This window comes from Jaculus jaculus, chromosome 9, assembly GCF_020740685.1.
Source record: "Jaculus jaculus isolate mJacJac1 chromosome 9, mJacJac1.mat.Y.cur, whole genome shotgun sequence".
NCBI lineage: Eukaryota > Metazoa > Chordata > Mammalia > Rodentia > Dipodidae > Jaculus > Jaculus jaculus.
In genome coordinates this window covers 95,685,771-95,708,578 of record NC_059110.1, presented here as the reverse complement: position 1 = coordinate 95,708,578, position 22,808 = coordinate 95,685,771, and the positions used below count along the sequence as shown (strand labels likewise).

Below are 22,808 nucleotides of genomic sequence, written 5' to 3'. Positions count from 1 at the left end.
GCATATTTCTGTAAAGCCTAAGGACCCTGGTTGGATTCCCCCGGACCCACATAAGCCAGATGCACAAGAGGGTGCATGTGTCTGGAGTTTGTTTGCAGTGGCTGGGGCCCATGGTGCACCCATTCTCTCCCTCTGCCTCTTTCTATCTCTCTCTCCCTCTCTCTTTCTCTCTCTCAAATAAATAAAATAAGATAAAAATATTTTAAACTGGGTGTGGTGGTGCACACCTTTAATCCCAGCACTCAGGAGGCAGAGGTAGGAGGATTGCAATGAGTTCAAGGCCAGCCTGGGATTGCATAGTGAATTCCAGGTCAGCCTGGGCCAGAGTGAGACCCTACATTGAAAAACCTATACATATATATAGATAGATAAATAGATATATAGATATATGTATGTAGATATTTATATATGTATTTATATTTTTTAAAAATAACTTGTTTCTTTTCTTCCAAGAGACAGGTTTTGCCAAGCATGGTGATACATGTCTGTAATCCTAGCACTTGGGAGATAGAGGAGGATCAGGAGTTCAAGGCCAACCTGTGCTATATGAGAACTCTTTTTTTTCAGAAAAGAAATGGAGGCCAGGTGTGGTGGCACATGCCTTTAATCCCAGTGCTTAGGAGGCCGATTTAGGAGGATCGTCATGAATTCGAGGCTAGTCTGAGACTACAGAGTGAATTACAAGTAAGCCTGGGCTAGAGTGAGACCCTACCTCAAAAAACTAGAAAAGTGAGTGCATGAATGTATTATCATATAGTCCCAGCAGACCTTCCTCCATTGTCTTCTAGTGAGTGGCCTGATAAGAGCAGTGAGGTTCCACGTCAGGTACTAAAATGAAGCCTGGCCTGGCTATGACCAAGTTGCAAGTATGGATCCCATTCATCCTGACTTAGTGAGTGCCCTGCACCCTCACATCCTAGAGAGAAGAAAGTAGACAAGACAGGAGAGAAGGGGACTCTCATAATACGTGTGGATTCAACCTGGACAAGCTTCTTCTGTTAATTGCTCTGGCATTGAATGTGGAGATCCCGATAGACCATGCTTCCTTTTCCATTCCCTTCAGATCCCACAAGAGCTGCCCTAGCCAGCAGCCTACAGTTATGAATAAGAAGTAAGGCTTTCCACAGGGGGCTAAAGGAACTCCTTAGCTTGTGCCCTGATGTGTGATGGGGGTCAGCAATCACAGCCTGGAGGCCTCGGGTCTTATTGAAGAGCAGTCCCAGCCATGTATAGATCTTCAGTTGGCCACAGTTGTTCAACAAACCACTACACGCAGCAGAAACAAGAAAGGCCAAGGGACACAAGGAGAGTACCCCCAAGGGCAAATGCTGTGTGAAACAGCTCTGATGAGGCTCCTAAGAGCCCATCACTGAAGCTGGGTATGGTGGTACATGCCTTTAATCCCAGCAGTTGGGAGGTAGAGGTAGGATCGCCATGAGTTGAAGGCCACCCTGAGACTACATAGTGAATTCCAGGTCAGCCTGGGCTAGAGTGAGACCCTACCTTAAAAACAAAAAAAGACCAGTTTGAACTTCACCCTTTCCAGGCTCTATGCTTCTCTAAAATAACCCAGAAGAGGACCAGTCATTTCTTACAGCTCTAAAAACCATGTCTCAGAGATCCGGGATGTTGCCATTGACTTTTCTCAAGAAGAGTGGAAATGCCTGGACTCTGCCCAAAGGGATTTGTACAGAAATATAATGTTGAAAAATTATAGTAATGTGGTGTCACTACGACTTCAAGAAGTTGAAAAACAGATATAAACGGTAACATATACCATGAAATTAATGAGTGACCATTGTGGCAAGTCAAGATTCTGTAGAGAGACTTGCCTTCAAGATGTGTAAATAAAAGCATTAAAAAAATGCACAGTAGGCTGGAGAGATGGCTTAGCAGTTAAATGCTTGCCTGTGAGGCCTAAGGACCCCAGTTCAGGGTTTGATTTCTCAGGTCCCACGTAAGCCAGATGCACAAGGGGGCACATGCATCTGGAGTTTGTTTGCTGTGGCTGGAGGCCCTAGCGCACCCATTCTCTATCTACCTTTCTCTCTCTGTCACTCTCAAATAAATAAATAAAAATAAACAAAAAATACACACTAAACAGAATTATCTCATTGGGAAATCAGTGGCAGACTTGTGGGCATGTGGAGCCCAACTACAGAGGTATTTAGCAGTCAAAGGCAAGTCAAGGAAGCACCAAGGAAGTCAGAGGGAATATTTCAGACAAGGAGCAATTGCATATGATAAAATGTCCGTTTTGAGCCAACATATGAGATGCCATTCTATAGAGAAGCCCTAGAAATGTAAGGAATGTGGGAAAACCTTCAGGTAAGCCTCTCTCTTAACCCAGCATCAGAGTATTCACACTGGTGAGAAACCCTGTGAGTGTACACAGTGTGAGAAAGCCTTCAGTCGCGATTCTCAGCTAAGTCTTCGTCAGAGACTTCATACTGGTGAGAATCCTTATGCATGCAGGGAATGTGGCAAGGCATTTATTCAGGGCTCCCAACTCATTTTACATCATAGAATTCATACTGGTGAAAAACTCTATAGGTGTGAAGACTTGGGAAAGCCTTCACCCAAAGTTCACAACTTAGCCAACATCAAAAAGTCCACACTAGCCGGGCGTGGTGGCGCACGCCTTTTATCCCAGCACTCGGGAAGCAGAGGTAGGAGGATCGCCGAGAGTTCGAGGCTACCCGGAGAATAGTGAATTCCAGGTCAGCCTGAGCTAGAGTGAGACCCTACCTTAGAAAGCCAAAAAAAAAAAAAATGTCCACACTGGTGAGAAACCTTGCAAATGTAAAGAATGTGGGAAGGCTTTTACTCAACTCAGCAGACTTAATACTGGAGATAATCTCTTTGAATGCAAAGAATGTAGAAAGGGCTTTACACAGCTTTCACAACTTACTTTGGTTGAAGAATTCATACTGGTGAGAAACTCTAGGAATGCAAGGTATATGGGAAGGCTTCTATTTGTGGTTCACAGCTTTCCTGGCATCATTAAGTTCATAATGGGGAAAAGCCATATGAATGTAAGGAATGTGGGAAGGCCTTTATTCAAGGCTCACTACTTATGCAACACCAAAGGATTAATACTGGTGAGAAAACATACAGATGTAAAGAATGCAGAGTGGCCTTCACTCAGAGTTCACATCATTCTCAACATCAGAGACTTCACACCAGTGGGAAACCCCATGTATGTAATCAGTGTGGGAAAGTTTTTGTTCATGGCTTACTGCTTATACAGTATCAGAGAATTCATACTGGTGAGAAACCATATCATTGTAAGGAATGTGGAAAGGCCTTTAGTCATGGCTCTCAACTTACTCTACATCAGAGAGTCCATACTGGTGACAAGCCCTATGAATGCAAAGAATGTAGAAAAAGCTCACACCTTTCTAGACATCAGTGAATTCATACTGGTGAAAACCCTTATCAGTATAAAGAATGTGAGAAGGCATTTACTCGTGGTTCACAACTAACACAACACCAAAGAATTCTTATCAGTGAGAAATCTTTTGTCTATAAGAAATGTAGAATAGACAGTCATAATTCACAAGTTTTTATATGAATTAACTGATTCTTTACAACTAACATAGAAAGCTTTCTATAGTCATCTGTCATCAATAAAGAAGTGTTCATTTGTCTTATAAGGTCCAGCACCTGTGAGTTTACATGGGAGAATAGAAACATTAATACAATCCATATGGGGAAACTTTCATTACGAGAATCCTACTAAACTTCAACAAATTATAAAAGAAAATTATTGTTAGCATAGTAAATATAGAAAAGCCTTTAGTAACTCATCCTCTGGCTTAATCATTTGTAAGGTAGCCTTATGAGTAATGGCTTTTCTTGTAGGAGTTTTGGCAATGTTGTTACATGTAGAAGCACTTAGAACAATGCTGTGAACATAGCATATCACAAATACTAGGTACTATTTTCATTGTTATTTTAAAGGATTTGTATGAAAGGAGAGTAGTTATGAGTAGAGTTGATATCAAGAAATCTTTAACATTTGTCCCAGATTATTCAGTTGGTAGGGTACTGTGTCCTATGAATGTAAGAAAGCTTTTAGTCAGATTTCATCTGAGTATTTTAAAAGGAAATATGTACTATAGAAACCCTGTCATATTAAGCAGTGGCATCATGAGCAACACTGTGACAGAATTTAGGAGAGGTGTTAGGTGTCACAAAGTTTAAAAATTTATGTGTTCTATCATCTCTGACCTCAAGAATAGTACTTAGAAACAAAATTGCCAAAATAAATGTCAGAAATGTTTTTTAAAAATTATTTTTTAATTACCAGGCTGAGTGTGATGGTGCACGCCTTTAATCCCAGCACTCAGGAGGCAGAGGTAGGAGGGTCGCCGTGAGTTCCAGACCACCCTGAGACTCCATAGTGAATTCCAGGTCAGCCTGGGCTAGAGTGAGGCCCTACCAAAAAACAAATTAAAAAAAAACAACAGACAAATATACTGCAAGCAGGCAGCTGCTGAGTTCATACAGAGGATATAGCTGAAAGGGAGGGAGTGGGCCAATTGTGTGGGGTTCATATGTAGAAGATGGGCAATATCTATAGTAAGTACTTAATTTAACAGCACAAGTTGTCTTTCTTGAGAGTGGCCACTTGGGTAGGGGCATCCTAGTTCATTAGGAGTTCCAGGTCTTGACACAGACTACACATACACTTTGCCATTGAGATCTACCTCCAGAATTTATTGGTAATCTTTTTTTTTTTTTTTTTTTTTTTTTTTTTGAGGTTGGGTCTCACTAGCCCAGGATGACCTGGAATTCAGCATATAGTCTCAAGGTGGCCTTGATCCTCCTACCTCTGCCTCCCAAGTGCTGGGATTAAAGGCACGCGCCACCACACCCGGCTTTTATTGGTAATCTTTTGATATTTGAGGGCCAAAGTCTCCCATGTTTAGGGCATGCTAATACAACAGACACACTCTGAACGCATGCTCGCTGAAGAACCATGAAGTCTGTTCTTGTTGTTTTGAAAAAGTCTCATATACTTCAGGCTGTAGAACTTGCTATGTAGCCAAGGATGACTTTGAACTTCTGATCTTGAGCTAGGTGAGCACTCTGACAACTGCACTACACCCCCAGCCTGAAGAACCATGAAGTGTGATCATGTGTGCTCTGTTGTCATTAGACCTCCAGTCACCTTTCCCCACACTTAAGGCCACCCAACATTTCGTCGTCATGGTTGGTTTTTAGTATTTTTATTTATTTGAAAGTACAGAGAGATAGAAGACAGAATAGGCACTAAAAATGAACTCTAAAATGTATGCACCACTTTGTGCATTGGGCCTTAATATGGATACCAGGGAATTGAACACAGATGGTTAGGCTTTGCAGGCAAAGGCCTTACCTGCTAACCCAACTCTCCAGCCATTTTGTTTTTTGAAACAGTGTCTCGTGTAGTCAAAGCTGGGTTTGTTTGAACTCACTATGTAGCCAAAGATGACTTTTGAACTTCTGACCCTCTTGCCTCCACCTCTCACATACTGGGATTACACATGTGCACCAACACGCCAAGTAGATGTGGTACCGCAAACCAAACCCAGGATTTCAGACATGAATACACATTCAGCTACATCCCGTCATTTGTGTCATGTGTGTGCATGTGTATGTACACGCTGTGAAATGCATGCTTCTTGTGTGCACGTGGAGGTCAGAGGAAGATATTAGGTGTCCTTTATTGTTCTTACTCAACCTGGAACTTCTTGGATTTCTGTCAGATTGGCTAATCGGGGAGCCAGTGATCTTCCTGGTCTCAGCCTCCCTAAGCACTTGATTACAGGTACAAACATGCAGTCATACCTGTGTGGTGGGGATAGGACTCAGGTCCTTATGCTTGCAAAGCAAGGGATCTTAACCTCAGAACCATCTCTCCAGCCCATCCTGTTTCATTTTTAAATATTTTGTTTTTGTTTATTTGACAGAGAAAGGGGGGAGGGAGAGAATGGGCACGCCAGGGCCTTCAGACACTTCAAAACTAACTCCAGATGCATGTGCCCTCTTATGCATCTGGCTAACATGGGTACTGGGGAATCGAACCTGGGTCCTTTGGCTTTGTAGGCAAACACCTTAACTGCTAAGCCATCCCTCCAGCCCGTTTCGTTTTTCGAGATAAGTTCTCAATATATATCCAAGGTAAGCTTTGAACTCACAATCTCCTGCCTCGACCTCCTGAGTATTAGGATCATAGGCTTAAATGCAGTTTCCTTGCTTATTTTTATTTTATTTTTGTTTTGTTTTTCGAGGTAGGGTCTCACTGTAGCCCAGACTGACCTAAAACTCACTATGTGGTCTCAGGGTGCCTTGAACTCATGGCAATCTTCCTCTCTCTGCTTCCCGAGTGCTGGGATTAAAGGTGTGCACCAGGACACCTAACTGAACTTTTTTTTTTTGAAACAGGACCCCAGGCTGTGGAGGTCAAAGGGCAAGTGCAGGGTGTCCTCCATCTCGGAACAGGGTTATTTATTCGCAGCTGCAAATGCCAGACCAGCTAGCACACAAGCTTCAGGATTCTCCTGACCCTGCTTCTCACTGCCATGAGCACACTGGGATTACAGACACATCACTACATCTAGCTTTATGTGGGTTCTAGGGATCTAAACACCAGTGATCAGGTTTGTACAGTCCTTTGAACCGGAGCCATCTCCTCAGACCCCATCTTTATCCCATAAATACCTGCAAACCCTATCTTGAAGAATGCAGATTTGAGGGAATCAAGAGATGGCCTCGTGGTTAAAGTGTTGCCTGCAAGGCCAAATGACACAGGTTCAATTCCCCAGCACCCATGTAAAGCCTGATGCACAGAGTAGCACATACATCTGGAGTTCTTTTGCAGGGGCCAGAGGCCCTGGTGTGCCCATTCTGTCTCTTCTCTGTATCTCTCTCTGCTTTCAAATAAATAAATAATTTTTTTTAAAAATGCATATTTGAGACTTAGAAGTTTCTACCTCATATTTGGCAGCCTAATAACTATTTTGCAAAACTTTGTGCCAGCTGGCTTTGGTGGCATACACCACCAATTCAGCACTGAGGCTGAGGCAGGAGGATGGAAAGTTCAAGGTCGGCTTGAGCCACATAGTAAGACTCTTGTCACAAACAAAAAACCTCATCCCAACATACTAAGCAGTGAGTAAAATGAGTCTCATTACCACCTACCTACCTACTCAGAACCACTGTAATTACTCCATTTTCTTTTCCACAGAGATAAAACAAAACTGTGATCAGGACTGGAGAGATGGCTTAGTGGTTAAGGCACTTGCCTGCAAAGCCAAAGGACCCAGGTTCGATTCTCCAGTACCCATGTAAGTCAAATGCACAAGGTGGCGCATGCATCTGGAGTTCATTTGCAGTAGCCAGAGGCTCTGGCATGCCCATTCTCTCTCAGTTAAGTAAATAATTTTTTAAAACGTGATTTTTTTTTCACACACGTGTGGTTATATGTACACAGCGGCTACAAACTGACATGTGGGGTGACTGTGGCAACCTACCTGCCATCCCAGTAGGTGGAGCTAGAGGATCCCTAAGGCAAGCTGGCTCATTAGACTGAGTAGGTCAGCTCTGGTTCAAGTGAGAGACACTGCCTTAGTAAAGAAAATGGATAAAAAGGAGACATAAAGGGAAGAGAAAGGAAGGGAGGAGGGTACTGAATAGGTTGATATTGTATATATGTAAGTACAATGATTGTTATGGCAAGGTAATATGATGGAGAATGGAATTTCAAAGGAGAAAGTGGGGGGGGAATTAACACGGGATTTTTTATAATTATGGAAAATGCTAATAAAAATTTAAAAAATGAAAAAAAGAAAATGGAGAGTGGTTGGAGACACCCAATGTCAATTTGCAAGGGTCCTGAGAGAATCTCATACTACCACTGTGAAAAAGAAAATGCAGGGCCTGGAGAGATGGCTTAGTAGTTAAGGAGCTTACCTGCAAAGCCTAGGGACCCATGTAAACCAGATAGATAATGTGGTGGACATGGGTCTAGAGTTCATTTGCTGTGGCTAGAGGCCCTGGCATGCCCATTCTCTCTCTCTCTCTCTCTGCCTGTCTCTGGCTGAAGTAGGAGGATTGCTGTGAGTTTGGGCCACCCTAAGACTACATAGTGATTTCCAGGTCAGCCTGGGCTAGAACAAGACCCTGCCTCAGAAAACCAAAAGAAATGGAGTAATACCTAGCATATCCAACACAATCGATGTTGCATGTGTGAATTAACTTTTTTTCTTTCTTTCTTTTTACCTCCCCCCCCCCTTTGTGATTTGGATTAAACCCAACGCCTCAGGCACAATAAGCAGGTACTCTACTACTGAGCTATATACTCCCAGCCCATGAATTAACTAACTCTTTTAATTTTTCAATAAGACTTGTTTTGTTATTTGAGGCAAGGTCTTACACTGTAGCCCAAACTGGCCTCAAAACTGTGAACAGGGGCTGGAGAGATGGCTTAGCGGTTAATTGCTTGCCTGTGAAGCCTAAGGACCCCGGTTCGAGGCTCGATTCCCTAGGACCCATGTTAGCCAGATGTACAAGGGGTGCATGCGTCTGAAGTTCATTTGCAGTGGCTGGAGGCCCTGGTGCACCCATTCTCTCTCTCTGCCTCTTTCTCTGTCTGTCGCTCTCAAATAAATAAAAAAAAATTAAGCAAAAAAAAATTTTTTTAAGCTGTGAACAATCTTCCTACCTCACGAGCCACCACTCCTGGCTTCAGTGAGACTGCTTGTTTCAAATTAGTATGTTTAAGATCTTTCTCATTATAGAACACAATTTCCACAACAGTTTTTCATATTCAGTGTTTTAGTGTTAGTTTATCAAAATATTAACAATGTTTAACCAAATACTAAGAAGACTGAAACTGACTTAAAACATATATTCAGCTTGCTGCTATGCATTCTGTATTAAAATAAACTCAAGAGTGCAAAAATGAATATATGTATTTCAAGTCAATAAAGCATGATTATCACATACAACAGACTGTTAATACATACCATGGAAAGTCACCAGCAAAATCCAGCAACATGATTTATTAGATGAGTGTACCCACATAATCAATTAAAACTGTATGATAAAAAATAATTTAAGAACTGTTGGGAATTAGCAGCACCATCTGTTATTGAAATAAGCAAGAGAAACTTCACATATTTCAAGCGAACACTAGAATTGGGTAACTACTTTAACACCCAATAATGCCATTGCTCAGGGACAATTGGGAAGGGCATTGTTTTAGGCAAACACAATTCTTTCTAGGCCAAAGATTCGGTGAGTATACCTGATGATGAATGTTTTAGAAAGACACTACTGAAATCAGACACTGCATAGTATAACTGGGAAATGGAGACTAATATCCAGCTACATTAACATGGCTCAATACTTCTCCTATGAAAGAGTTAATTCGGAATTATGAAATGAGAAAAAATATTTTTAAGACACTAATAGTCCCTAGGAAACATTAAGTGGAGCACAAATCACTATGAAAATACATCACTTTTCCAGTTTGCTCATTAATTTACTTTAAAAAGTTGTGTTGCTTTCATCACAAGTAGCATATACAAATTTTTAAGTATTTTTAAAAAGTTTAAGTGTATTTTTAAAATCTTATTTTGAGTTTTTTTTTCTTAAACATTAGCCCTGTAGTCATAATTACCATGTATCAGAGTAAGAGACTGAATTTGTGTGAAGGATACAAATTTACACACATTTTACAGCAACTTATTCTCTACATCTACAAAATTCACATTTATAATACAGGCAAGTACAAGGCCAGGATAAATTCCAAATGTCAAACTGTATACTCTTTATTTTGTCTCCTTAAAAAAAGTTGAACTTCGGCACCAAATTCATAAAGCCCTCATCTCCTAAGTAGGGAAACCCCTTCCCAGACACACTTCAGCAGACACAAACAGTTTTCCTGTGCTGATGCAGTAAAGGATTCCCGATTTTCTTCTGGCCCCTCAGTCTGCGCCGCATGGTGAGTTTCACAGAGTTCTTCCTCTGTGAGACGGAGACGGTGGGGAGGCTTGCGGGCTGAGCACCGCTACTTCGACTCAAGCCACTGCGTCGATGCTTCTTCATAAGGGGGCCGGAGTTGGATTCTTCCAATGTCCTTTTAAAGTTGGCTGGAGGGGTTCTTTCAACTTCTTGAGCTTTCATCTGGCCAGGAGTGGACAGCTTTAAATTTTTTTGGTCCATGATGGTATTTGTAGAATTGGTTGGCACAAGGCCAACTGACAGGGTATTATTCAAAGAATCATGTATCCTTAAAGTCAGAGCTTTAGGGCAGCTTTCTTCAACCACAGCCTGGATACTCCCTCGTGCTATCTCAGCTGGGACCTCTAAAAAATTTTCTGAGAAGGCATTACTACGAACAAGAGCAGGTATATGGTCCTTGGGGTTCAGTCTGGGCCATGGGTCCTCTTCCAGTGACTAGAGAAAAAAACAAAAAGGTAAAATATATTTTACAGAGCTCAATAAAACCACGATATAGGATATTAAGCTCTTATAAAGTTACCAAGATGGCAAAACCATGATAGTAGGCACCACTTTTCTCACCATGTGTTTATTTACTGCACCATGAGCAAAGGCTTTTTGGGGATGGGTGGTGACATGGGCAAGAAGGTAATATAAAGGTAACAATAAAATGGAGTCCTGCCTTCAGTGCTACAGATAAAAAATAATCTACCCAAGTAAGTAAAATTTCTGTGGTCACAAGTGTTTCCCTACTACTGGCATATAAAATAATCTAAGTCTTCAAAATGAACTCATAAAACAGCGATTAATAGCCAGATATAGTGGTGCACACCTTTAATCCCAGCACTCGAGAGGCAGAGGTAGGAAGATCACTGTGAGCCAGAGACCACTCTGAGACTACACAGTAAATTCCAGGTCACCTGAGCTATAGCAAGAGACCCTACACAGGAAAACAACAGCTATTAGCACACATTTATTTAGCCCACTTGCTCTGTACCCAAACATGAAGAAAGTCATCAGGATCATATTCTTTTTCTTATTGGTTTCTCAAGGTAGGGTCCGCTGTGATCCAGGCTGACCTGGAATTCACTATGCAGTCTTAGGGTGACCTTGAACTCAGTGATCCTCCTACCTCGGCCTGCCGAGTGCTGGGATTAAAGGTGTGCATCACCACACCTGGCTTGTCATATACATGTTTTTTTCTTCTTCCTGTTCTTTTGAGGTAGGGTCTCACTCTAGCTCAGGCTGGCCTGGAGTTCACTATCAATATATTCTTATTTATTTAAATTTTTTTTCTTTTCTTTTCTTCTTTCTCCTTCCTCCTCCCCACTCTTCCTCTTCTTCTTTTTCTTTTTATTTTTTTTGGAGGTAGGGTCTAACTAGCCCAGGCAGACCTGGAATTTACTATGTAGTCTCAGGTTGGCCTCAAACTCACGGTGATCCTCCTATCTTAGCCTCCCAAGTGCTATGATTAAAGGCTTGCGCCACCACACCCAGCTCTTCCTCTATATCTTAATTTTTTTTTTTATTTTTTTTTTTTGAGGTAGGGTCTCACTCTGGTCCAGGCTGACCTGGAATTAACTATGTAGTCTTAGGGTAGCTTAAGACTCACAGTGATTCTCCTACCTCTGCCTCCCAAGTGCTGGGATTAAAGGCATGTGTCACCACGCCTGGCATTTTTTAAATATATATATATATATTTCATTTATTTACTTGTGTGAGAGACAGAAACAGAGAGAGAATGGACGCGCCAGGGCTTCCAGCCATTGCAAATGTACTCCAAATGCATGCAACTCTGTGCATCTGGCCTATGTGGGTCCTGGGGAATAGAAATTGGGCCCTTTAGGGGCTATGCAGGCAAATGCCTTAACCACTAAGCCATCTTTTCCAGTCCTCTATATCTTAATTTTATGTACAGTAATAATGTAATGCTAATGAAATAGCTCCAACTACTACATGCAATCTTACCCTGTTATAGCCATGCTTGATGTTAAAGCAGTTATTAATATTAGTAATTTTTGGTATGAAAAATTAGGATAAAAACACAAGCAAGGATCTGGGCATAGTAGCACATGCTTTAATCCCAGCACTGGGGAGGCAGAGGCAGGATGATTGTGGTGAGCTCAAGGCCATCATGAAACTACATAGTGGATTCTAGGTCAGCCTTGGCTAGAAAGTTCAAGAGCCAACCTAGAAAAAAAACAAAAAACACACACAAATAAACCAGGAAAAAGGGAAATGTAATACTCATCATATCCTAAACATATTCAATATTAATTTGCATATTAAGTATAGTAAGTAGTAAGTAAGGCAAACCTGCAATACCAGTAGACTAACAAGTTTAAAGCCAGACTGGGTTATATATAAAACAAAACAAAAAAAAGGCAGGCTTCTAGGGCTGGAGAGATGGCTCAACAGTTAAAGTGCTTGCCTGTAAAGCCAAAGGAATTTGTTTCCCCGGTATGCACATAAAGCCAGATACACAAAGTGGGAAGTTTATTTGCAGTGGCTGGAGGCCCTGACATGCCCATTCTCTCTTTCTACTTGCAAATTTTATACACACACACACACACACACACACACACACACACACACACATGTAAAAAGCCAGGCTTCTAGCATGCTGCCATTGATGGAAAGATGAGACACAAGAAAATTTCCTGAAGCTGGGCCTGGTGATGCATGCTTTTAATCCCAGCACTGGGGAGGCAGGGGTCGGGGGAACTCTGTGAGACCACCCTCAGACTACACAGTGAATTCCAGGTCAGCCTGGGCTAGTAGTGAAACCCTACCTCGAAAAACCAGAAAAGAAAAAAAATAATAATAATCACTGAAAGCTTGAGTAAGCCTAGCAAAGAACAGAATGAGAATCTACAGTGAGAAACCCTGCCTCAAATGAGGTGGATAAATGAGGGCTAAAACAAAAGTTGTCCTCTGAGCTTCACACACACATGCCCTGATAAAGAGAGAGAAATAGGGCTGGAGAGATGGCATAGTGGTTAAGTGCTTGCCTGTGAAGCCTATGGACTCCGGTTCAAGGCTCGGTTCCCCAGGTCCCATGTTAGCCAGATGCACAAGGGGGCGCTCGCGTCTGGAGTTCGTTTGCAGTGGCTGGAGGCCCTGGCGCGCCCATTCTCTCTCTCACTATCTGCCTCTTTCTCTCTCTGTCACTCTCAAATAATCAAATAAATAAATAAAAATCTTAAAAAAAAAAGAGAGGTGCAAAAATAAATCCTCTTTAAAAAAAAAAAAAAGATGGGCTGGAGAGATGGCTTAGCGGTTAAGCGCTTGCCTGTGAAGCCTAAGGACCCCGGTTCGAGGCTCGGTTCCCCAGGTCCCACGTTAGCCAGATGCACAAGGGGGCGCACGCGTCTGGAGTTCGTTTGCGGAGGCTGGAAGCCCTGGCGCGCCCATTCTCTCTCTCTCCCTCTACCTGTCTTTCTCTCTGTGTCTGTCGCTCTCAAATAAATAAATAAATAAATAAATAATTTAAAAAAAATTAAAAAAAAAAAAAGAGAGAGAGAGAAATAAAACAAAAAATCCTTAAAGAAAGGGCTCAAGATTTACAGTGGCTGGGGGGGGGGGGGGACTATATAGAATTGCACACCTTGACTGGTGGTGTAGAACATGGAGAAGGAATCATCACACAGGATTCCTGACTATTGTAAGAAGGACTGTCAGTCAGGTTGAGATAGAGCTCATCTTCATTACTGAAGTCTCCCTGATTGTCCACTTCTGGAGAGATGCAGATGACGATTGCACTGGTGTTGTCTGCTCGGAGCATTCGCTGCCTCCAGCGGCCTAGTGCTCTGTTCACAAGCATTTTGGCACATGATTGTCCATGTTCACCCTGTAGAGAAAATAACAAGAAGGGCATTAACTCACATTTACTTGCCACTACATATATATCTAGCTACAAATTGGGTAGTAAGTGTGGCCAAATAAAGAAAGCAAAGGTCCTAAATTCTTAGAACATTATCCAGAATCTCCACAGGGTATTTGGGGTTGGAGAGTTGGCTAGATGGTTCAGAGTTGTTAAAGGCGCTTGCTGGCAAAGCCTCATGGCCCAGGTTCAATCTCCAGCACCCATATAAAGCCAGATATGCAAAGTGGCGTATGCATCTGGAGTTCATCTGCAGCGCGGCAGGAGGCCCTGTGCGCCCATACTAACACACAATCTCTTATTTGCAAGCAGAGAGAGAGAGAGAGAAGAAGGGGAGGAGGGGATGGGCACATCAGGATAGGAGGCACAGTTACCATGTGACCACTATGAGGTATACAACTAAGAGAACTAAGAATATATCTACATAAAAACATATATTTTAATGGCAAAAGTGGAAGCCAAAGAGTGGAAGCAGCCTAAACAGCCATCAACTGACGAATGGACAAACAAATGCTATCAATGTGAATCCTGAAAACACCCCATCCAGACATCGTGGTACACGCCTGTAATTCCATCTACTTGGAAGCATGAGGCAGAACTAATCCCAAGTTTAAGGTTAGCCTAAATCACTTACAAAGACCCTATCTCAAAAGAAAGTTAAACTGAGTATGGTGGCACATGCCTTTAATCCCAGCACTAAGGAGGCAGAGGTAGGAGGATCACCATGAGTTCGAGACCACCCTGAGACTACATAGTGAATTCCAGGTCAGCCTGAGCTACGGTGAGATCCTACTTTGGAAAACCAAAAAAAAAAAAAAAAAAAAGTTAAGGGCTGGGAAGATGGCTTAGAGGTTAAGGCGCTTGACTGTGAAGCCTAAGAAGCCATGTTTGACTTTCTAGGTCCCACATGAGCCAGATGCACAAGGTGATGCAAGCGTGTAAGAACATACGTGTGCACAAGGTCACACACACATCTGGAGTTCAACTCAGTGGCTGAAGGCCCTGGCACACCAATTCTGTCTCTCTCACTCTCGTTCTTTTGCATTAAAAAAAAAAAAAGTTAAAAGGTATTGAAAGTGTAGTTCATGATTAAGCAGTTATCTAGAGCTGGAGATATAGCTCAGTGGTAGAGCACTTGCGTAGCATGCACAAAGCCCTGGGTTCAATCCCCAGTATTGCAAAAAGAGAAAGAAAGAAAAAGCACTTGTCTAGCACCTGTGAAACCTAAGGTTCAATTCCCAGAACAGGGAAGAAAAAATAGGAAACACCCAAAACTGGCAAATACCGAGAAACAGAAAAGACTGGTGGTTGTGCAGGCTCTAGACAGAAGAGGGTATTAACTGGAATGGTTACAAGGCTTAGTGAAGTGGCAACAAGGATACAGAGATGAACATCACTAGCTCACAGTGATGACCACTAACAAATGCAGCAGAATGTAGACAAATTACTGAATCACTGCTCACCGTCATGTATTTTTTCTCCTCTTGGTCTTGGCACATGGAGACGGCATCCTGAGGTGGAATCATGTTCCACAGTCCATCACTCCCCAGGATAATATACTTGTGCTTCTGAGGGTCAAGAGTGTGGACACTTGTGTCTGGTTCAGGTGACACCACAAACTTGCCACTGAAGAAATCATAGCTCCATAAGTCACCTGGGGAAAGGGACAGAAGATGCAGATACCACTCTTAGCTGACAGTATCAACAGATTAAAGAAGAAAATCTACACACCCATTTCTATAGATGTAGAAAAGCATTTGATAATGTTCAAACCCATTCGTGATTAAAAACGTCTAAGCAGGGCTAGGAATATAGCATTTGCCTAGCATGCACAAGATCCTGGGTTCAATTCCTAGTAAATAATAGATAAATAGAACTCATAGCAATTTGACCCTCCTACCCTCCTGAGTGCTACGATTAAAGGTATTGGCACTATGCCTGGCAACTACTGATCTACCTTAATCCACCTACCTGCCTACCTATATGTAGTACTGGGAGTCAAGTCCAGGGCCACACACATGCCTAGGCAAGCACTGTACTGAGCTATACTGGTGCCTTTCTCTTTTGGTGACTGATAATGAATTCAGAATCTGTGTAGTTTAGCTATCAACCCACTAATAAGGAATAGAAATTAATCTTTTTATTATTGGTATACGTTTGTTCAGCAAAATAGCATGACACGTTATTTCTATAGATCTAGAAGGAGTCTCAAACATTGGCAGACATGGTCAGTGTTGTGTTAGATGGCCATTTTCCCTTTTCTTAGCAGCGGGCATGGAAAGGACACCAGAGGAGAGGAGGTATTTCCTCCAGTTCTAGTGAGCCCTTCTCTGCTCAGTCCTCTGGCAGTGCAAAGGACACCAGGAAATTTCAGCATACCAGCTTCCCACAAACACTTGACTCTGTGGATGCCCCACCTGCCCTACAGAGAGCTTCCCAGCAACTTTCTAACTATACAACTGTGTAAATGTTTACATTAGTCTATCTTGTTTCCTTTCTTTTTCTTATTTTTATTTTGCTTTTGGGGGGAGTGTTTTTTTCAAGGTAGGGTCTCAACTCTAGCCAAGGTGACCTGGAATTTACTCTAGCTCCAGGCTGGCCTCAAAATCATGGTGGTCAGCACTTGGTAGGCAGAAGTAGGATCACTGTGAGTTTTAAGGCCAGCCTGGAGATACAAAGTGAATTCTAGTATAGCCTGGACTAGAGTGAAACCTAATTTCATCAAAAAAAAAAAAAAAAAAAAAAAGAAAGAAAGAAAGAAAGAAAGAAAACCAGGGCTGGAGAGATGACTTAGCAGTTAAGGTGCTTGCCAGATTCTACTCTCCAGATCACCAGATGCACAAAGTGGCACATGTATCTGGAGTTCAACAGCAGTCGCAAGAGGCCCTGGTGCACCAATTCTCTCATTAAAAAAAGTATACACACACCCACACACACAGGCTGGAGAGATGGCTTAGTAATTACAGCCCTTGCCTGCAAAGCCTAAGGACTCAAGTTCAATTCCCCACTACCCATGCAGCCAGATGTACAAGAGGAGTTCATTTGCCCTGGTATATCCATTCTCTATCTGCCTCTTTCTCTCTCTTAAATAAAAGCCAAAACCAACCAAACAAATAAAAACAGTATTAAGTACATTAAGCCTGTGTGTATGGGTGTGTCCATCCGTTCCTCAGTCCAGGTGAAAGTTAACAAGACACTGGACATGACTCAGGAACAAAGAAGAATCAACAATGAAATACGTGCTTTAACACCCTGCTGATGTTTCCCAGCCACAATACATACCATGGTCTCTATCCTTACCACTTGAGGGTTTAGTTCTATTTTACCACAAGATATTGTGGAAAATATAACATAATCTGGGCATGGTAGCTCATGCCTTTAATCCCAGCACTCAAGAGGCCAAGTACGAGAATTGCTGTGAGGTCAAGGCCAGCCTGAGACTACGTAGTGAACTCAAGGTTCTAGCCTGGGCTAGAACGAGACCCTACCTCAAAAAATAAAAAGTAAAATACACACACACACACACACACACACACACACGACTTCAGCAAATGTAAGGCCATCTTACCAAGTGCTCTTGCCACTGCCAGAAAAGGAATCTGGTCAATAACTGTGCTCCTTCGAACAGGTCCACTGTGAGAGAGCCGAGGTCTTTTCCACACCACACGATTCACCCCAGACTTGTTCATCACACTAAAGACAAATGGAGTTCATGTGAAAACTCTAAATAACTAAAGTAAAACACTGAATTAGACTTGATGAGTTAAATAATTAATAAGATCATATTATCATAAAGTAATGACATCTGTTTTAAACACAAAGAATCGGAAGTCAATGTTACTGTTACAATGGAAAAAAAAAAAAGCTGGATGTGGTGGCTCATGCCTTTAATCCCAGCACTTGAGGAGGCTGAGGTAGGAGGATCACCATGAGTTCAAGGCCACCCTGAAATTCGATTGTGAATTCCAGGTCAGCCTGGGCTACAGTGAGATCCTACCTCAAAAGACTGGGAAGGAGGTTGAAGGGGGAGGGCAAAATAGGGTAGAATTAATGAGAAGAATTTGACTGAAGGAAACTAGACAGAACCAACTGCAAATAATATGAAAATGAGTAAAGACCATGTCAATGGAAAAGGCATGATTCAAATACTTGGGGAGGGTCTACATTTCAGCCAGGAGCTACTAACCCATTCCCCTCCATATATGGCTTTCCGTCTCTAACTTCAAATGTCTGAAGATGCTACAAAGAAAATGAAAAAGGGCCTAACAAGCAAAGTGAAGGCAAACTTATCAGAAAAGACAGAAAGCATGACTATAAGTTATCAGCTTCAAACTTTAGAAAGTAAAAGAAGGCAGGTGAGGCTAAGGATGTATCCTGGTGGTATAGGATTTGCCTACTGTTGTAGTCACCTCATCACTGGGACAAAATACCTAACCAAAGGCGACTCATAGGATGAGAGGTTTTATTTTGGCTTACAGAGCAGAGGGAAAGTTTCATGATGGCAGGGAGCCAGGCCTGGTGGCACACACCTTTAATCTCAGCACTCAGGAAGCAGAGGTAAGAGGATCACTGTGAGTTTGAGGCCACCCTGAGACTACATAGTGAATTCCAGGTCAGTCTGGGCTACAGTGAGACCCTACCACCTGGAAAAAAAAATGAATGAGTAAATAAAAAGTTAATGAGGGCTGGAGAGATGGCTTAGGCCTGTGAAGCCTAAGGACCCTGGTTCGAGGCTCAATTCCCCAGGACCCACATTCGCTCTCAGATGCACAAGGGGGCGCATGTATCTGGAGACCCTGGCGCACCCATTCTCTCTGCCTCTTACTCTCTCTGTCACTCTCAATCAATCAATCAATCAATAAATAAATAAATAAATAAAGTGAACAAAAATGTTTTTAAAAAATAGTTAATGATGGCAGGGAAAGCAAGGCATGAGCAGAAGCTGGCCACCACCTCTGTTACAGCAGGTGGACAACAAAGAATGAGCCAGGCTCTGGCAAGGGGGAGCTGGCTATAACACCCTAAGCCTGCACCCAACAACACACCTCCTCCAGCAAGGCTTCACCTCCCAAAATTGCCACCAGCTAGGGAAAAAGTATTCAGAACACAAGTTTATGGGGACATCTGATTCAAACAACCACACCTCTTTGTTTGAGCGCTGCCACCATAATGTACATAACTAAGACAAGTCCACTGATTGGAGCAGTACTGTGACTTCCTCCAATGATGGAAATGTCATTCTGCATTTCTAATACCATAGTCATTAGCCACAAAGACAGAGACAACACCATATATGGAACTAGGGAAAATGAACTGATTCTACAAATTTTGTTTTGTTTGGTTTTGCAAGGTAGGGTCTTACTCTAGCCCAGGCTGAGCTGAAATTCACTATGGAGTCTCAGGGTGGCCTTGAACTCATGGCGATCCTCCTACCCCTGCTTCCTGAGTGCTGGGATTAAAAGTGTGCACCCCGGGCTGGAGAGATGGCTTAGCGGTTAAGCGCTTGCCTGTGAAGCCTAAGGACCCCGGTTCAAGGCTCGGTTCCCCAGGTCCCATGATAGCCAGATGCACAAGGGGGCGCACGCATCTGGAGTTCGTTTGCAGTGGCTGGAAGCCCTGGGGCGCCCATTCTCTCTCTCTCCCTCTATGTGTCTTTCTCTCTGTGTCTGTCGCTCTCAAATAAATAAATAAATAATGAACAACAAAAAAATTTTTTTTAAAGTGTACACCCCCACACCCAGCTTGATTCTACAAATTTTTATTAATATAAATTAAAGCAATCACATATGGCTAGTGGTTACATTATCAGACAGGGCAGTAAAAGACTAAAACAGCCAGGAATGGTGGTGCATGCCTTTAATCCCAGCACTCAGGAAGCAGAGGTAGGAGGATCGCCATGAGTTCAAGGCCACCCTGAGACTCCATAATGAATTCCAGGTCAGCCTGGGCTAGAGTGAGACTCTACCTCGAAAAAAAAAAAAAAAAAGATTAAAACAAACAAGTACAGGATGACCATAACATAAAGATGTTAACCTCAAACACAAAGTCCCTCATTTACCATCCTTTTTATTTTTTAAAATGTTACTTTTTATTTATGAGAGAGAGGGGGGGGGGGGGAGGGAGGGGCAGCATGCCAGAGCCTCCAGCCACTACAAACAAACTCATGCATCACCTTGTGCATCTGGCTTACATGGGTCCTGGGAAATCAAACCTGGGTCCTTTGGCTTTGCAGGCAAATGCCTCAACCGCTAAGCCATCTCTCTAGCCCATTTAGCATCCTTTTTGAGAATAGTTCTGACAGCAGCATGTAAATCATAACTAGAGCTATAATATCAAAGGCAGTCATGCAGTTATAGTATGCTTTCTTCACCGAGGATCCTCAGAAAGGAAATAAGGAGTAAGTTTACCATTCACAAGAATCTATCATACTTGAGAAATACAATGTGAAGAGATCCCATGAGAAGAAATCCCAACGTTCCCTCATTTTAAAACTAGATTCTTCTTTCTAAAAGACTGCACCCTAAAAGGCCAAGCTTATAATTAAGTAATTATAGTAGCAGTTTCCATCACGACTATACCAGCTCTTTTTTCTTCTGTCTTTCTAGGAGCTCTCTTGACACATAGAATACGCAAGGATATTATGATCTCTATGTTTCCTCGAAGCAAAGAACAAACAATGGCACTAGTTACAGTTTCCAAAAGGTCAAGTTCTTGCCACTGGAGCATGAGGAACTGAGGATGGAGCCTCAGCACCCACTTAAAAGTACAGGTGAGTACCTGCTTATCTTTCCCGAGCTTAGGAGGTGAACACAGGAGGATCCCCGGGGCTTGCTGGCTAGCTAGTCTAGCTGAATCACAGCTTCAGATTCACTAAGAGACCCTGTCTCCAAAAGTAAAATGCAACAGTGATTAGGGAAGATACCTGACATAGACCTCTGGCCTCTACATGCACATGCAAACACGTGCATGTGCACCCCCACACATAAATGTAAACAAAAAAGTTATTTTTAAAATAAGTCAAAGCAATGTTACATTACACTCCCTGCTGTTGTTCGGCATGATTAAAAGGCAAATAAAAGGAACAGCCTGACATGCAGACAGCTGAGATCAACAGAAGGCTGGAAAAGCAGAGTGTTGGCCAAGTGCCTAGGTTGGGACAGAGGGAAGTAAGGAAATAACATCATGAGATGGCTCAAATTTTGCAAAAAGACACCTGCTCCCAAATGGCAAAGAGCATCTGTCCAACTGTCCAGATGGTATCTTAAGTGAAAAGGCCAAAAACATAAATTCTTAAAATTGTTATTAAAATCAGAGAAAATATTATTTTAAAATTCAGGTTGAAAAGTAAAGAAAGTAAATAATCAAGATATATAGCCAGGCATGGTAATGCACACCTTTAATTCCAACACTCAGGAGGCAGAGGTAGGAGGATGGCTATCTGACCTCCTACAGTTGACCACCTGTAGGTCAGCCTGGCTAGAATGAGATTCTAACTCAAAGATAAAACCCTAAAAACTAAAAATATGTGTTTTATACACATACGCTGGAGAGATGGCCTATTGGTTAAGGCACCTGCCTACAAAGCCAAATGACCTGGGTTTGAATCCCCAGTACCTATGTAAAGCCAGATGCACAAAGTGGTGCATGCACCTGGGGTTCATCTGCAGTGGCTGGAAGCCCTGGTGTACCCATTCTCTCTGCCTGTCTCTATTTTCTGTTTGCAAATAAATAAATAAAAATATTTTAGAAGCCAGAAGTGGTGGCGCACGCCTTTAATCCCAGCACTTGGGAGGCAGGGGTAGGAGGATCAGTATGAATTCGAGGCCACCCTGAGACTACATAGTTAATTCCAGGTCAGCCTGGACCAGTGTGAGACCCCACCTCCAAAAACAAAAACAACAACAACAACAAAAATTTAGAGCCAGACATGGTTAGCACACGCCTTTAATCCCAGCACTTGAGAGACAAAGGTAGAAGGATCGCTGTGAGGTCAAGGCTACCAGTGAATTACAGGTCAGCTTGGGATAGAGTGAGACCCTACCACAAAAACAAACAAACAAACAAAAATATATACCTATACACACTTTTAAAAAAGTGTTTAGGGCTGGAGATATTCCAGTTAGATGCTTGCCTACAAAGCCAAAGGACCCAGGTTCAATTCCCAGTACCCACATAAGTCAGGTGCACAAGGTGGTGCAGTGGCTACAGGCTCTGGCACACCCATTCTAGATATCTGCCTCTTCCTCTCTCTTAAATTAAAAAAAAAAAAAGGTAAAAATAGGGCTGGAGAGATGGCTTAGAGGTTACACGCTTGCCTGTGAAGCCTAAGGATCCTGGTTTGAGGCTCGATTCTACAGGACCCACGTAAGGCATTTGCACCAGGGGGTGCACGTGTCTGGAGTTCGTTTGCAGTAGCTGGAGGCCCTGGCACGTCTATTCTCTTTATCTCTCTCCCTCTCCCTCTCTTTCAATCTGTCGCTCTCAAATAAATAAATAAAAATAAACAAAAAAATTTTTAAGTAAAAATAAAAAAATAAATGTGCACAATGAAAAATAAGAAAAAGAGTCAGGCATGGTGGTGCACACCTTTAATCCCAGCACTTGGGAGGCAGAGGTAGGAGGATCACTGAGTTCAAGGACAGCCTAGGACTACAGAGTGAGTTCCAGGTCAGCCTGGGCTAGAGGGAAACCCTACCTTGAAAAAACATAATTAATAATGGCCCTACTGACTGAACAAATAGGAGGAAAAAATGACCCAAGTATATTGTAGAAATTGTATTTATAATTGCAAAGGCCACTTTGTACAACTTGTACTTAGAGGGTTAAACAGACTATGCCCTTAAAGGAGATCCACTTAAGGTTATACATTACAGAATGAAATTAAGTATGCCAGGATGGCCACTTCAGCAATCCTTCATGTGTCCAGGAGTTA

At 42.4% G+C, this 22,808-nt stretch overlaps 1 protein-coding gene across 1 annotated transcript in view; it reads right to left on the bottom strand.

Annotated features, from left to right (window-relative positions):
* Nucleotides 1-8,942: 8,942 nt before the first annotated feature.
* Nucleotides 8,943-22,808, bottom strand: part of Ppm1d (protein phosphatase, Mg2+/Mn2+ dependent 1D) — a 39,653-nt gene continuing 25,787 nt past the window's right edge. Inside the window, exons 3-6 of the mRNA XM_004664532.2 lie at nt 17,445-17,569; nt 15,340-15,530; nt 13,601-13,843; nt 8,943-10,449 (exon numbers count right to left, since the gene is read on the bottom strand). Coding sequence (XP_004664589.2) covers nt 9,913-10,449; nt 13,601-13,843; nt 15,340-15,530; nt 17,445-17,569 — 1,096 coding nt within the window. The 3' untranslated portion in view covers nt 8,943-9,912. The remainder of the gene's footprint in view (nt 10,450-13,600; nt 13,844-15,339; nt 15,531-17,444; nt 17,570-22,808) is intronic.